We start from the raw sequence: 15994 nt of genomic DNA on the forward strand, positions 1-15994 counted from the left end.
AAATATTATTTATATTCACAAAGAACCAAATCCCACACTAACAAACAAAGTGCCAGATATAAATATGAAGTTACTTTCAACAAACCAATGGCATGAGAATTGGGTGGTGGAATGGCTGTAGACCCTGTTTGAATCCTGATTTAAATAAACAACACATAAATGGTACTGATGAGACAATTGAGAGAATGTAAACCTGAATCAAATAATTAGATACTATATAATTTTTCTTATTTTGGAAGTATGAAAGTGGTATATGATAGATTCTATTAGGCCCTCTTAAAAAATTTATGTATTTATTGTACTTGAAAGGCAAAGACAGAAAGACAAGCAGACAGAGATCTCCCACCCACTGGTTCACTCCCCAAAGGTACACAATAGCCAGGGCAGAGCCAGGTCAAAGCTGGGAACCCAGAAGTCAATCCAGGTCTTTTATGTGAGTGGCAGGGACCCACCCACTGGAGCTATCACCTACTATCTCCACAAGTACACAGAAGTAGGAAGCTGGTATCAGGAGTGGAGCTAGGGCTTAATCCCAGGTACTCTGATAAGGAATAAGGGCATACAAAGAGGCATCTTACACAACTGCACCAAATGTCTATCCCAGGTCCTTATTTTTAAAGGGATACATATATAAATATTTAGACGTGACATGACAATGTCAGAATTTAAAATATTACATGAAAAAAATAAGCAACTATGGAAAAATGTTAATAGTTTGTATGCTGGAGGAAGGTTCAATGTAATATCCTTTCTTTTTTATACATGTCTAAAATTTTTCATAGAACAAAAAGTCAAAAGGAACAAAAAGAACAAACTAGGATTACCTTTTCCCAGTCAATTCAGCTTGCCCCTTTTTATTGAAGAAGAACTTGGAATCATTATATCCCCATCCATTCCATTTCATAATTTCTTGCCTAATGAGAGAAAAAAAATTAAATGAGACCTTTGCTAAATGTCTCAACACTGATATTACTATCAACCCTTACATTCATTTAAAAGACTTTTTAAAAAGCTAATAAGTAATAAAATTAGACATTGTGCCTATAAATATTATGTTTAAATAAAATTAGTATACACTAAAATGTCTATATATTAATATCTCTAAATATAGAATCATTCTGATATACAGCAACTGCTTCACAGAGAGCTATAACCAATAAATCTAATACATTCAAAGGAAGAAAGAAATAAGAAACATGCCTATATTATGTTTTTTCATTTTCATACATGTTCTTGAGTTTATATTACAGGCTGGCCTAAAGAATTCTGCAATCAAAACTAAGAATTCACTTGAATAGGAAACAAAGGTTTACATATATTAGGGGAAAAGTCACAACTTTTAATCTGTTGTTAGGAGGAAAAAAAACAGTTTACAAGGTAAGTTCATTAGTAGTAAATTCTTTTAATAAAGTAGATATAAGAACCTCAGGGTTACATTCGTAAACATTCTAAATGCTTCAGTTTCCAAGTGACTACCAATCTCCACCTTGACTTACATATCATAAGTTAATATTAGTTTTCAGCACTTCAAAACAGTATCTCAGGGGCAGGTGCTGTGGCACAGTAGGTTAAAGCCCCAGCCTGCAGTCCTGGCATCCCATATGGGCACCAGTTTGAGACCTGGCTGCTCCACTTACAATCCAGCTCCCTGCTAAAGTGCCCAGGAAGGCAGCGGAGGATGGCCCAAGTCTTTGGGCCCCTGCAACCACGTGGGAAACCCGGAAGAGGGTCCTGGATTCAGATTGGCTCAGCTCTGGCAGTTGCAGCCATTTGGGGAGTGAACCAGCGGATGGAAGACTTCTCTCTCTCTAACTCTTTCAAATAAATAAAATAAATCTTTAAAAAAAATTGTATTTGTAATTTCTAAAATACCAGTATTTCAAAAATAGTTTCTATTAAAATCAATGGTTCACTCATTCAATTTTGCATATCACATAAGAATAAGGAGGTCTGAGCCTATGCATAACACAAAGAGCCAGGGCAGTGAAGTATTCTGTCAATTTTTATTACAAGGGTTTTAAAATTTTTTTTATTATGTATTCACTTCTTTGATAACCAGGCAGAGAGGGAGGGACGGAAAGAGCAAGTTCCCATTTGCTAGTTCACTCCCTGAAAGTCCACAATGGCTGGGATTGGGACACACAGCTAAAGCCAGGAACTGGGAATGCAATCCAGGGTTTCCCAAATGAGTTGCAGGAACCCAATTACTTGGGTCATCACTGCTGCCTCCCAGGGTCTGCACTGTCAGGAAGCTTGAGTCAGGAGATAGAGCTGAGAATTGAAACCAAGTACTTCAATATGGGACATGGCTATCTTCTAGTATATATTTTCATGTGGTTCTCCAATGTGATCTTGACTACTAAAATAAATTGGTGGTGAATCTTCTTACCGCAAACTCAACTATGCAGTTGGATAGAAATAACTTGATGAAAACATCTCTATCTAGAAAGATATTTGCTGCTTTAAGACTTCAAAATAAACAAAGACACACTCAGAAAGCATTCTTCTAATTTTCCATAATTCTCAGAGAAAATGATAAATGATAGGCATATTTTTCATTACAATCATAATTCTTACTTTAAATCAAAAGCTTTCCAAACATAAAACAAATGAACTAGATATAAGTAATTAAAAGGTGTATTAGAATCTCCATCTTTATAAAATTGAAACAAACTAGGAAGGCTTTATTTATCTTTTTTTAATTAAGATTTATTTATTTAAAAGGTAGAATGAAAGAGAAAGAGATACTGATTGATTCTATCTGCTGGTTCACTCCCAAATACATGCAATAACCAGGAATGTGCCGGCTGAAGCTGGGAACTCCATCTAAGTCTCCCATGTAGTGGCAGGGACCCAAGTACTTACTGCCTCACAGGATGCATTAGCAGGAAGCTAAATCAGAAGAGGAGTAACTGGCACTTTATTATGGGATGTAGTTATATCAAATAGCAGCTTAACCTACCGCAACACAATGTTCACTCCGTAAGGCTCTGTTTAAAATTGTAATTTGCCAGCAACAAAAACTATATCACTATATAAAAACAAATTTTAAAATACCTCTAGTATTAATACAGAGGCTAGTTTTATAGATGAGTGAGTTTTAAACTAGACTCTATCTCACAACTCTATCTCACAACATTCCTACTTCACCACAGAGGGAAGTTTTGGAAGAGAAATTCTGCAAAAATCTCTACAAAAAACCCTCATGCCTAATGTCATGACTGACATTCTAATTTCCTTAAGATTATACTTTCTAAAAACAGGTTAAGTTATCTTTCACTTTACTTTTTTCATGTTTTAATTCTCTTCGCTTTATAAATTATAATGTACTTAATATTTTATATTCCATAATAATTTATATAGGAAGAATATAATTTCAATAAATTAACATTTCCCCATATGCATAAATTTTCATACATGAAAGCATTTAATTACTAGTGAATTTAAACATTTTCATGAATTCTACACTCCACACAACAGCAGTCCTGTATTATACAAAATAAATTCAAAGAGATCAACGTAATCCATTTGCTCTGCTATTACAACCACCAAGCAGTGGGAAATCATTTCAATACAGATGTTGAGTTTTCTATGCTTATATAGCTTAACAATGAGAATAATTTTCCTTAAATTTATCCCTAGAATTGAAAAAAACAGGAGGCCGGCGTTGCAGAGTAGCAGGTAAAGCCGCCGCCTACATTGCTGGCATCCCATACAGGGGCCAGTTCGAGTCCCGGCTGCTCCACTTCTGATCCAGCTCTCTGCTATGGCCTAGGAAAGCAGTAAAAGATGGCCCAAGTCCTTGGGCCCCTGCACCCACGTGGGAGACCCAGAAGAAGTTCCTGGCTCCTGGCTTGGGATCAGCTCAGCTCCGGTCATTGAGGCCATCTAGGGAGTAAACCAGTGGATAGAAGACCTCCCTCCCTCCCTCCCTCTCTCTCTCTCTCTCTGCCTCTGCGTAACTCTGCCTTTCAAATAAAATAAATTAATCTTAAAAAAAAAAATTATTCCCAGATGGTCCCAAAGGGAAAAGCTAAACCTGGCTGCACAGGCTCATTCACTCTTTTTTTTTTTTTTTTTTTTTTTTTTTTTTTTTTTTTTTTTTTGACAGGCAGAGTGGACAGTGAGAGAGAGAGACAGAGAGAAAGGTCTTCCTTTGCCGTTGGTTCACCCTCCAATGGCCGCCGCGGCCGGCGCGCTGCGGCCGGCGCACCGCGCTGATCCGATGGCAGGAGCCAGGAGCCAGGTGCTTTTCCTGGTCTCCCATGGGGTGCAGGGCCCAAGCACCTGGGCCATCCTCCACTGCACTCCCTGGCCACAGCAGAGGGCTGGCCTGGAAGAGGGGCAACCGGGACAGAATCCGGCGCCCCGACCGGGACTAGAACCCGGTGTGCCGGCGCCGCTAGGCGGAGGATTAGCCTAGTGAGCCGCGGCGCCGGCTTCATTCACTCTTAACTTCACAAGTAAATGAATCAAAGTGATCAGGAAAGATCTGCTGCTGCATACACTACACAATGGAGAGATTTATATATTATCTTAGGCCCTAAAAATTTTTTTAAAGATTTATTTATTTATTTGAAAGGCAAAGTTAAAGAGAAACAGGGGGGTGGGGGTAAGTGTTCCATCTGCTTGTTTACTCCCCAAATGGTGGCAATGACTGGGGCTGGGCCAGGCCAAAACTAGGAGCCAGGAGCTTCCTCCTGGTCTCCTATGTACTTACGAGGTCCAAAGGACTTGGGCCATCTTCCACTGACTTCCACAGGGGCATTAGAAGGGAGCTGGATCAGAAGTGGAACAGCTGGGACTTCAGCCAGCCAGTACTGTAGCTTAACCTGCTACACACAGCAATGGCTCCTAGACCTTACATTTTCAACTTGTCAGGCCAGCACTATGGCGTAGTAGGCTAAGCCTCCACCTGCGGCGCTGGCATCCCATATGGATGCCAGTTTGTATCCCGGCTACTCCTCTTCTGATCTAGCTCTCTGCCATGGTCTGGGAAAGCAGGGGAAGACGGCCCAAGTGCTTGGCTTGGGCCCCTCTACCTGTGTGGGAGACCCAGAGGAAGCTCCTGGCTCCTGGTTCCAGATCAGCTCAGCTCTGGCCATTGCAGCCATTTGGGGAGTAAACCAGCCCATGGAAGACCTTTCTTTTTCTCTCTCTCTGTACTCTGACTCTCAAATAAATTAATAAATCTTTAAAAAAACTTTTTTTCAAGTTGTGTAATATCTAATTTCCAAGGTTTCAGCTGTAGGCCAATGTACCTTTCTCTCTCTTGCAATCCTAGTCAGAAAATTTTTACCATATGGACTACCTCATTTACAAAAATTTTTAGAGTCTTTTCAGAAGTTAAAATGTAAGCAATTGGGATGCACTGATGATCAGCATTGTCACTTAAACAATATATAATTAAAACCTCAGTTACCCATAAACCAATCTTCTGATAGCTTCAAGTACTCATGTGTTAAATAAAAAGTAGGCAAATTTCCTAGGCTCTAGTTTTAAATTTTTATATATATGTACTCTCTCAATTTACTAACATAATAATTAAGCACAACTATGCAGTTATATTAAAATTTTAAGTTACTTATTGCAAAGCTAATAGTACAATGAGTAAACTGAAGGGCATCACAGCATTAACATTTTAAAATAAGAGCAAACCTTTCTGAAAAAAACTCCTTAGAAACCACCCAGATCAACTGCTCATTTCTCAGATAAAGAAACTGTGTTCAAAATCAGTCACAGTCAGACAGCTACGGGAGTTGCAGCTTCCAAAGGCTAACAGTCTCATGATTCTTCCTCTTTAGAAAGGCAATAATCTGAAACCAGTTAAGTTGAATAACCAAAATTATAAAAGGAATCCCCCTTTTATAGCACATCAGTATTATTTCTGAGCATTATTATCTTTTTATTTTTGTAGTCATTCTTCTGAACTTGACCTGAAGGAAAATGATTTCAAAATCAGGGAATATAGTTGTGTCAGTAAGCCAAATGCCTCACACCTCGTATAGCATAAGGAAGTCTGCCACTCAAAATAATCCCAAAGCATTGCAAATACTGAATTAAAGAATGATCAAAGAATCACCAACCTTCTATAAGATTCACATAAATGGATGCAATTCACAACTAACACCAGAGATCAATTTGCCTTTGAGCGCTCATATATTCCAACTCTCAGAGTTGATTACACCAAAATTAATATCTTCAGATATAAAATCCTTCCTCCCCCTACCATAAAAAGCTGGCTTGATTTTTCTGCATGGAAAAATAAAACAAATGTTTTATGCATTTTCTTTCTGACCACAATACTAAATGGTGCAAAAGCACTGCTGACTGGTGTACAAAAGAAAACAGGGACTTTTAAAATAACATCACACATACACAAGGTGGCAGTATTCTCCCATGATATATATGATATACATACTCAGTATTTTCCACTTCCCAAGGACATTACTTGCATAATCTCTAAGTAAAATGTTTAGATTTAGCTTTATTATTAATAAGATCATAAAGTCCCTTTATTTATTTATTTATTTTTTTGGACAGGCAGAATTAGACAGTGAGAGAGAGAGAGAAAGGTCTCCCTTCCATTGGTTCACCCCCCAAATGGCCACTCCAGCCGGCACACTGCGCCGATCTGAAGCCAGGAGCCAGGTACTTCTCCTGGTCTCCCATGTGGGTACAGGGCCCAAGCACTTGGGCCATCCTCCACTGCCCACCGGGGCCACAGCAAAGAGCTGGACTGGAAGAGGAGCAACCGGGACAGAATCTGGCACCCCAACCGGGACTAGAACCCGGGGTACCAGCGCCGCAGGCGGAAGATTAGCCTAGTGAGCCGTAGCGCCGGCCTATTTATTCTTAAAATGGGAATTTTTCGCTTTTCAGTCCATTCACACATAAATTAATCATATTACAATTCTTCTAATAGCAAAAATATATAAATGCATGGTTTTTATCATTACTATTTTTAATTATGATATTTTTCACTAGAGACTAAGGAAAATAAGGGAAAAAAATTTAGTCTACTCTCATTCTGGGTTAACAAAAAAGGTTCGGTAAGCTAATAATTTTTTTTTAAGTATGAAACGAAGGCACAGTGCTGGAAGTGCTGGATTTTAAGCTAACCAACCTTGGTACCAGTTAAATTCAAATCAATTCCATATGTAGAACAATACACAGAAGTTTAAAAAAAAATCCGTGGGGTCAGCATTGTGGCAAGGGGATGAAGCTGCCACCTGCAACACCACCATCCCTAATGGACGCCAGTTCACGTCCTGGCTGCTCCATTTTCGATACAGCTCCCTGCTAATGGCCCAGGAAAAGCAGCAGAAGATGGCCTACATTTTGGGCTCCTGTCACTTACATGGGAGACCTGGATGAAACTCCTGCCTCCTGGATTCTGGCCCAGGCAGTTGGGTCTATTTGGGGAATGAACCAACAGATAAATCAATCAATCTCTCTCTCTCTCTCTCTCTCTCTCTCTCACTCACTCACTCTCTGTTTCTCCCCATCTCTATGTAACTCTTTCAAATAAATAAATATGTTTTTAAAGATTTTATTTGTTTACTTGAGAGGCAGAGTTACAGACAGAGAGAAAGAGAGACAGATCTTCCATCTACTGGTTCACTCCCAAATGTCCACAACTGCCAGGGCTGGGCCAATCCAAAGCCTGGAGCCAGGAGCCTCCTCTGGGTCTCCCACATGGGTGCAGGAGCCCAAGGACTTGGGCCATCTTCCAGTGCCTTCCCAGGCCATAGCAGTGAGCTGAATCAGAAGAGGAGCTGCTGAGACATGAACTGGCACCCCATGGGATGCTGGTGTTGCTGGCAGAGGCTTAGACTAGTTTGCCACAGCTCTGACCCCTAAATAAATTTTAAAAAAAAATCTGTGACTAATTTTTTTTGGTGCTAATTAAAATCCTATAATCAAGAAGTATGCTTATGTACTTGAAGAGCAAGATAAACTAAAGGAAATCATGAAAGTAAAGTTAAAAAAAAAAAGGATTAGAAAGACACAAAAATTTCATCAATAAAATAGACCTCTGAAAAAATATGCCACCAGAATATCCCCATAAATGAAACATTATTCCTATTGGATTCTTTATTTTAAAACAAATTTGAAGGCCGGAGCCGTGGCTCACTAGGCTAATCCTCCGCCTTGCGGTGCCAGCACACTGGGTTCTAGTCCTGGTCGGGGCGCCAGATTCTGTCCCGGTTGCCCCTCTTCCAGGCCAGCTCTCTGCTGTGGCCCGGGAGTGCAGTGGAGGATGGCCCAAGTGCTTGGGCCCTGCACCCCATGGGAGACCAGGAGAAGCACCTGGCTCCTGCCATCGGATCAGCGCGGTGCGCCGGCCACGGCGGCCATTGGAGGGTAAACCAACGGCAAAAGGAAGACCTTTCTCTCTGTCTCTCTCTCTCACTGTCCACTCTGCCTGTCAAAAAATTTAAAAAAATAAAAAAATAACACATTTGAAGCTGAGTATCAGTATAAACATAAAAGTGTAATGAGGAGGGAAAAAGTTGAAAATGCATTCTGTGAAATGTAAGGTTATTATTCTTTAGACTGTATATGCTTTAAAATACATTAAAAATCCTGTTTTTAGGCAACCTACTGGTCCTACAAAATTATTTCTAAAAACTCAGTAGTGAACTGTAAAACTACTTATAATGCATGCTGCCTCTACAACAGTACAACTAATTCCTTTTCAAGTAGGTAAATTTACTTAAATAGCTTAGTTACAAACACAAAAACTTATGTGTACTTTAACCCCCCCCCCAGAAAATATGAAAGAAAAAAAATAAAACTGCTACCCATTCCCCAGTGATTGCTACAACATTGGAACTGAAAAACAAATGAATGGTATCAGGCTTTGGATAGCTTGACACTATCAAAAATCTGAAGCATAAAATATTTCCTCTAGCCTTGATATAAAACTCATGAAGCTACATTCATCTAATTATATTTTTACTTCCTCCAGAGAAGGCCAACTGAAGTGGCGATGAGGCTCAATAATTCTACTTTCCATCATCAATTAGTCTATCTAAATACTAATTAACTTTGGTAAGTGGGTAAGTGGTGAGGGCAGTCAATAGAAGTCAGACTACCTAATAAGACTGACTCTGACAAGATAAGGTTTCTAAATGGGTCAACAAGGTGATAGCCCTGCCCTCCAGACAATAAGCCTTACAAAACTCCCATGTAATTATGACACTATAAACTTCAGCACAAATTTCAACCTTCCCTTCAAATTCCATTCTAAGCTTCCAACTTTGGTTGCCATAATAAAAATTTGGCCCTTTAATGTAATAAGTTGATTCTTCCTGTGTGATGGTGCAAAGTGGCTTAAGTATAAGAGATTTTAGAACATGGAAAATTGTTACCAAGAACATGAATCAAAGGAATCCATACACTACTGATAAGTCACTGAACAGAACAATGATGTACTAAGCTTTCATAGGTAGTACCTGTTTGTAAAATGGCACAGTATTATCTATGGCACGATCTACACCCTACACACACCATCCTAGGCTCTAGTCCCCACCGCCATGGCTGGAAGCCAAGTGACCCCATGGCCCAAACACCTGTATCAATTCCAACCCCATCCTGATGGGATTTGCTGCTCCTATTTACCTGCCCACCCCCCCAGCAAAGTAACCCTCTCCCTTACTCTTGTGTTTGGTGTGTTTTGTGGCGGACTTACAGTACCAATTCTATAACCCAATTATACAACTCATGGGCATATACTGCACAAATTCATACACAATTCCATAAGCATTATTTTTGAGAGTAGATGGATGCATTACCACAAGAATTGATAAGTAAAACAGAAAACACGGGAGCCAGCGCTGAGGTGTTGTAGGTAAAGCCACAGCTTGAGGCACCGACAGCCCATGAGTGCCATTAGAGTCCCAGCTACTACACTTCCAATCCAGCTCTCTGCTAATGTGCCTGGGAAAGCACTGGAGTCTGGCCCAAGTCCCTAGGCCCCTACACCCATGTGGGAGACCAGGAAGAAGCTCCTGGCTCCTGGCTTTAAATCAGTCCAGCTCCAGCCATTGCAGCCATTTCAGGAGTGAACCAGTGGATGGAAGATCTCACTCTCCCTATCTCTCCCTCTGATTCTCTGCAACTCTGCCTTTCAAATAAATAAGTAAATCTTTAAAGAGAGAGAGAGATTCGTAAAACTATGAACAATGCATTTTTCCCCCAGAGAAACCTTTTATTTAAGGAATACAAACTTCATGCATTTCATAGGTACAACTTCAGGAATACAGTGATTCTTCCCATCATACCCACCCACCTAGCCACAATCCCAACCCTCCTTCTGCTCCCTCTCCCATTTCCAGTCCCATTCTCCACAAAGATCCAGAAATAATGTATTTTTTTAAAAAAGTTGAAAATGCATTCTGTGAATTTTGTATACTATACAGTAATCAAGAGCAATGAAGTAGACAGATATACAGAAAAGTGAAGAGATTTTAAAACAATGTTGAACATAAAGGAGACAATACGAGCCACGGCATAGCAGAATTCAAACAAATTAAAAATATACACACTTGGGGTCTGGCACTGTGGCACAGCAGGTAAAGTCGCCACCTGCAGTGCCGGCATTCCATATGGGCAGCAGTTCAAGTCCCGGCTGCTACACTTCTGATCCAGCTTTCTGCTATGGTCTGGGAAAGCAATGGAAGATGGCCTAAGTCCTTGGGCCCCTGCACCCACGTGGGAGACCCAGAGGAAGCTCCTGGCTCCTGGCTTCAGATAGGCCCAGCTCTGGCCATTGTGGCCACTTGGGGAATGAACCAACAGATGGAAGACCTCTCTCTCTGTCTCTACCTCTCTCTGTAACTCTTTCAAATAAATAAAAACTTTTTTTTAAAGATTTTTTTTAAAGGAGTTATTTATTTGAAAGGCAGAGCTACAGAGAGGCAGAGGGAGAGGCAGAAGCAGAGAACCAGTAGAAGATGGCCCAGATCCTTAGGCCCCTGAACCCTCGTGGGAGACCCAGAAGAAGCTCCTGGCTCCTGGCTTCAGATCGGCACAGCTCCAGCTATTGCGGCCAATTGGGAAGTGAATCAGCAGATGGAAGACCCCTCTCGCTCTGCCCCTCCTCTCTCTGTGTAACTCTGACTTTCAAATAATATTAGGTATTGGGAATGGATCAAGAGGATGACTAAGCATTTTATAATCAGGTTATGGATGATTTTTGAGAGGGATTAAAAAAAAAAAAGCAATTTGAGAAAGTTACCTGAGCAACCTTTTAAGCAATTGAAAAAGCCAACAGAGGCCAGTGCTGCAGCTCACTTGGCTAATCCTCCGCCTGCGGCGAAGCACCCTGGGTTCTAGTCCCGGTTGGGGCGCCGGATTCTGTCCTGGTTGCTCCTCTTCCAGGCCAGCTCTCTGCTGTGGCCAGGGAGGGCAGTGAAGGATGGCCAAAGTGCTTGGGCCCTGCACCCGCATGGGAGACCAGGAGAAGCACCTGGCTCCTGGCTTCAGATCGCGCACTAGCCGTAGTGGCCATTTTGCGGGGTGAACCAATGGAAAAGGAAGACCTTTCTCTCTGTCCCTCTCTCTCTCACTGTCTAAACTCTGCCTGTAAAAAAAAAAAGAAGAAGAAGAAAAGAAAAAAAAAGAAAAAGTCAACAGAAAGACTGGTGACTTGAGGAAAATAAAAAAAAAAATAACCCATGGAGCAAGATTCCAGAGAAGGAACCATCAAAAAGAGGAGCAGATGATCTGGTCGTGTCTTCTTTCAAAGCAGACACCCATAGTAAATTAGCATATGTAGGAGCTCCACAGCCATTTTTGTCCTATGATCACTACCTTCTCCTTCCAGGCAATATCTGATTAGAGTAATGTCATCATGTGACCCTGGTATTAGGGACAAGTTTATTCAATTATTTTCTGCTACTGGCTGAAGATCATGGAGGAGTGAGGGAGTGGCCATACTTTTCCATTTGGACAGAAAAGCAGGAAAACTGATATACTTAGAGAAGTATACAGGACATACTACCAAGAAGTGACCCTAGGAAGAAATCTGATAGCTTTCTTGCTCTCAGCCCTAATTTTATCCTGAAGCTAAGCTCCATTTGTGCCCTGAGTTTTTTGGTGCCCTTGTACTCTTACAATAAATTCCCCCTTTCTGCTATAACCAATAGTCCTGATTAACACTTATAATGAATTAATAGTTATAGTCAATACTGATTAATACATGTACCCAAAAAAAAGAATTCCTTTTTTGAAAAGTTACAAATTATATAAAATCTAAAGGCAGGAATGGAAAACTAGCATGTACTTTCTGAAAATGGCATATGGCAGGTTAGAATTTAGAAACGTAAACAAAATTAGATTGGCAGTCTAATAGTTGTGAAGTCACAAATACTTTATGAACACAAAGCAAATACTATGCGGAAATCAAAACCAATCAATATAAAAAAAAAGCAGAACTTTTTCTTCAAAAATAAACTATCAATTTACTTTAAGATGCATCAAAAATAGCATGGATTCACATGGATAGAGAAATGAATGGGCAGATATGTGACAAGCAAGCACAGAAAAATGTTAATGGCAGAATCTAGGTGGTTTGCACACCAGTGTTTATTGCAAAGGTCAACTTTGGGGGCCGGCGCTATGGCACAGCAGGTTAAAGCCCTAGCCTGCAGAGCTGGCATCCAATATGGGCACCGGTTCGAGTCCCAGCTGCTCCTCTTCAGCTCTATGCTGTGGCCTGGGAAAGCAGTGGAAGATGGCTCAAGTCCTTGGGCCCTTGCACCTGAATGGAAGACCCGGAAGAAGCTCCTGGCTCCTGGCTTCACATCAGCTCAGCTCTGGCTGTTACAGTCATTTGGGGAGTGAACCAGCAGAATGGAAGAGCTCTCTCTCTCTCTCTGGTTCTACTTCTCTCTGTAACTCTGTCTTTCAAAATAAAATAAAACAATTCTTTAAAAAAAAAAAAGGTCAACTTTGCAATATATTCAAACTTTTTCAAAATAAAATGCTGAGAGGGAAATAACAATTGCTGTCACCATAATCCTTAAAGTACATCACTTCACATAATGGGATTTGCCTGAGCAGCATATAGAAGCCATGTGAATAAGCTTGGCTTGTACATTACTTACTGATAGCAAGAAGTGGCTTGAATGGTATATCTAAGCCAGCTGCCTCAGCTCTCACTCCTCATCATCACAGAGACCTGGACAAGGTTAAGCAATGTTTGCAAGGTTCCCTGTAGTCATGTTTTGGTTTCTTCTTAGAAACTCAGGCCAAAACATCTAGTTTCCTATTTAACTGAATTTATAGAAAGCTACTTTCTTAATTTTGATGTTATAAATCTGCTCAAACACAATGCAGTATTTTCTCAAGGACTCTAATTATTTTTCTTTATTCTTAGATTAAGTCCTAACATACAGTTGTCCTTTATTTTTGTCTTTGCTCAATGAGATGAACGAATGATGTATGCCAATGCTCTTTTTAAAACTGTGCCCTAAAGAAATTAAGGAATTTTTTGTAAAACGCTTACCACAGCATTCTTTATAACAGGGAAAACTGGAAACAAATAAATGTAATACACTACTGGTTAAATAAATTATAGTCATATGTATAGTATAATACTTTGAGTCACTAAAAATGATGTTGTATATTAATATTTCTTCACATGGAAAGTTATGCACAAGACAGTAAATGAAAATAGTGGCTTCAAGACAGTACTACTGCATAACCTTACACACATATGCTTATGTCTGAAAGGATTTATGCCAAGGTGATTATCTCTTAGTTCAAATATCTGTGTTCATTTTGATTATCCATTATTTCTATTTTTTCTGCAATAGAATGTATTATGTTTCAGAATAACAACATTATTTACCCTCCCATTTTCTTATAATTGAAAAATAATTGCCAGACATTCTGCTGCTAGCCGAGTAAGACATCTAAATGCTATCCAGATGGCTGAAGGCCCCTATTATTACTACTGCCAACTGCCACATTGGCTTCATGAACATTATATTCACATTTTCCTACCCTAAGTCTTCTGATACTGTTCTCATCCAAATGTTTTCATCAATGTTTTCACTCTCAGATTTAAGAATTTCTGCAAAGCATCTTAACATAGACTAGCACTCTTCCAACCCTCCTAGTCTTGTCTTTAAAATGAAGTTGCCCTTCCAACTTCTGTAGCAGTCACCACTCCCCTGTCTCCATTCTAACACTGGGCACCATACAGTAATAGAAGACACACGAGTCTTCCTTAACACATCTATGTGTCCTAGAAAGCGAAAAACTAGATTGTTTCCTCCCTAGTGCTTAACAAATAGAAGACACTAAAGAAACTTCCAACAACCCTGGGTAGATGAAAGTAAGGAGATGGCAGGAGATAGTCTAGCTAATTTAAATGAATTAAAAGCTCCATACCTAGTTATTATATGACCTTGAGCACTAAACAGAATTTTAGTTATTGTTCATAACCAGAGAAATCATGAAGAAAAGGTAACTAATACAAGGTGGATCAATACATCCTTAATTTACAAAATTAATAAGAAAAGCTGGCGCCGCGGCTCACTAGGCTAATCCTCCGCCTTGCAGCGCAGGCACACCGGGTTCTAGTCCCGGTCGGGACGCCAGATTCTGTCCCAGTTGCCCCTCTTCCAGGCCAGCTCTCTGCTGTGGCCTGGGAAGGCAGTGGAGGATGGCCCAAGTGCTTGGGCCCTGCACCCCATGGGAGACCAGGAAAAGCACCTGGCTCCTGGCTTCAGATCAGCGCGGTGCGCAGGCCGCAGCGCACCAGCCACAGCAGCCATTGGAGGGTGAACCAATGGCAAAGGAAGACCTTTCTCTCTGTCTCTCTCTCTCACTGTCCACTCTGCCTGTCAAAAAAAAAAAAAATTAATAAGAAAAGATCCCAAAATCAATAGACCCTGCAATCTGGTGTCAATCAACAAAGATCTTCCAAAGAAAGGCACGAGGGAAAGATGTGCTCAAAAATGCTCAAAAATGGGGCTGGTGCTGTGGCGTAGCAGGTAAAGCTGCAACCTGCCTTGCCGGCAACCCATATGGATGCTGGTTCCAGTCCCAGCTGCTCCACTTCCTATTCCAGCTTCCCGCTAATGTGCACCCAGAGATACAGCAGGTGATGGCTCACGTATGGGTCCCTGTCACCCACAAGAGGCACCTGGATGGAGTTCCCAGCTCCTGGCTTCAGCCTGACCCAGCTCTGGCTGTTGTGGGTAAACGGGGAGTAAACCAATGGATGAGATCTCTCCCTTTCACACTCTCACTCTTTCTCCATGCCTTTCAAGTTAATAAAAATATATTCTAACAATAAGAAAGTAAGATGTGGAGACATTCCTCTTACAAAAATAAAAGGTACAGACTTTAAGCAATGGTGAGAGGTAAGGATGTAAACTGATTCCAGCTACTCTATAGTCTCCTTGCTACTCTCCTAAAATGTCACATGTCCACCTTCCCTTAGGGTATTTGCACACACTATTCTTCAGCTTGGAAAACTCACTGACCTACTATTCATTCGGCTAAATTCTCATCTCCAAATATTTAGGCAAACGTCACACTCTCAGTGACATCCCATTTAAAATTCGAACCCTAACTCTGCACCTTTTTCTTTCTTCCAAAACAGTCACCACACTTTAAGATACTTAATAATTTACTTATTATGTTGATTATTCATTTCAGCTTTCAGAATATAAGCTCCAAGATAGCAGAGATCTTTGTCCATTGTGTCCACTGATGTAGACCAAGTGCTTAAACAACTGATGAGTAAGTACTTGTTTAATGTGCAAGAAATGTGGAAGACTGTGAAGGAAAATGAATAGGACTTGGTGATATCTGTATATCAAAAAGAAAGCTTTAGACTTGAGATAAATGATTTTTTTTTTTTTTTGACAGGCAGAGTAGATAGTGAGAGAGAGAGACAGAGAGAAAGGTCTTCCTTTGCCATTGGTTTACCCTCCAATGGCCGCCATGGCTGGCACACTGCGGCCGGCGC

At 40.6% G+C, this 15994-nt stretch overlaps 1 protein-coding gene across 4 annotated transcripts in view; it reads right to left on the reverse strand.

Annotated features, from left to right (window-relative positions):
• AGPS (alkylglycerone phosphate synthase) overlaps positions 1–15994 on the reverse strand; it is a 136963-nt gene that overhangs the window by 109755 nt on the left and 11214 nt on the right. For all 4 annotated transcript variants that reach the window (XR_011387229.1, XM_002712307.5, XM_070070624.1 and 1 more), the window contains exon 2: positions 825–914. Coding sequence is in view for 3 of the 4 variants with exons in the window: in XM_002712307.5 (XP_002712353.2) it covers positions 825–914 (90 nt within the window). In the remaining variant the exon portion in view is untranslated. The remainder of the gene's footprint in view (positions 1–824; positions 915–15994) is intronic.

The sequence above is a fragment of the Oryctolagus cuniculus genome, chromosome 3 (assembly GCF_964237555.1).
Source record: "Oryctolagus cuniculus chromosome 3, mOryCun1.1, whole genome shotgun sequence".
NCBI classification, from domain to species: Eukaryota; Metazoa; Chordata; class Mammalia; order Lagomorpha; family Leporidae; genus Oryctolagus; species Oryctolagus cuniculus.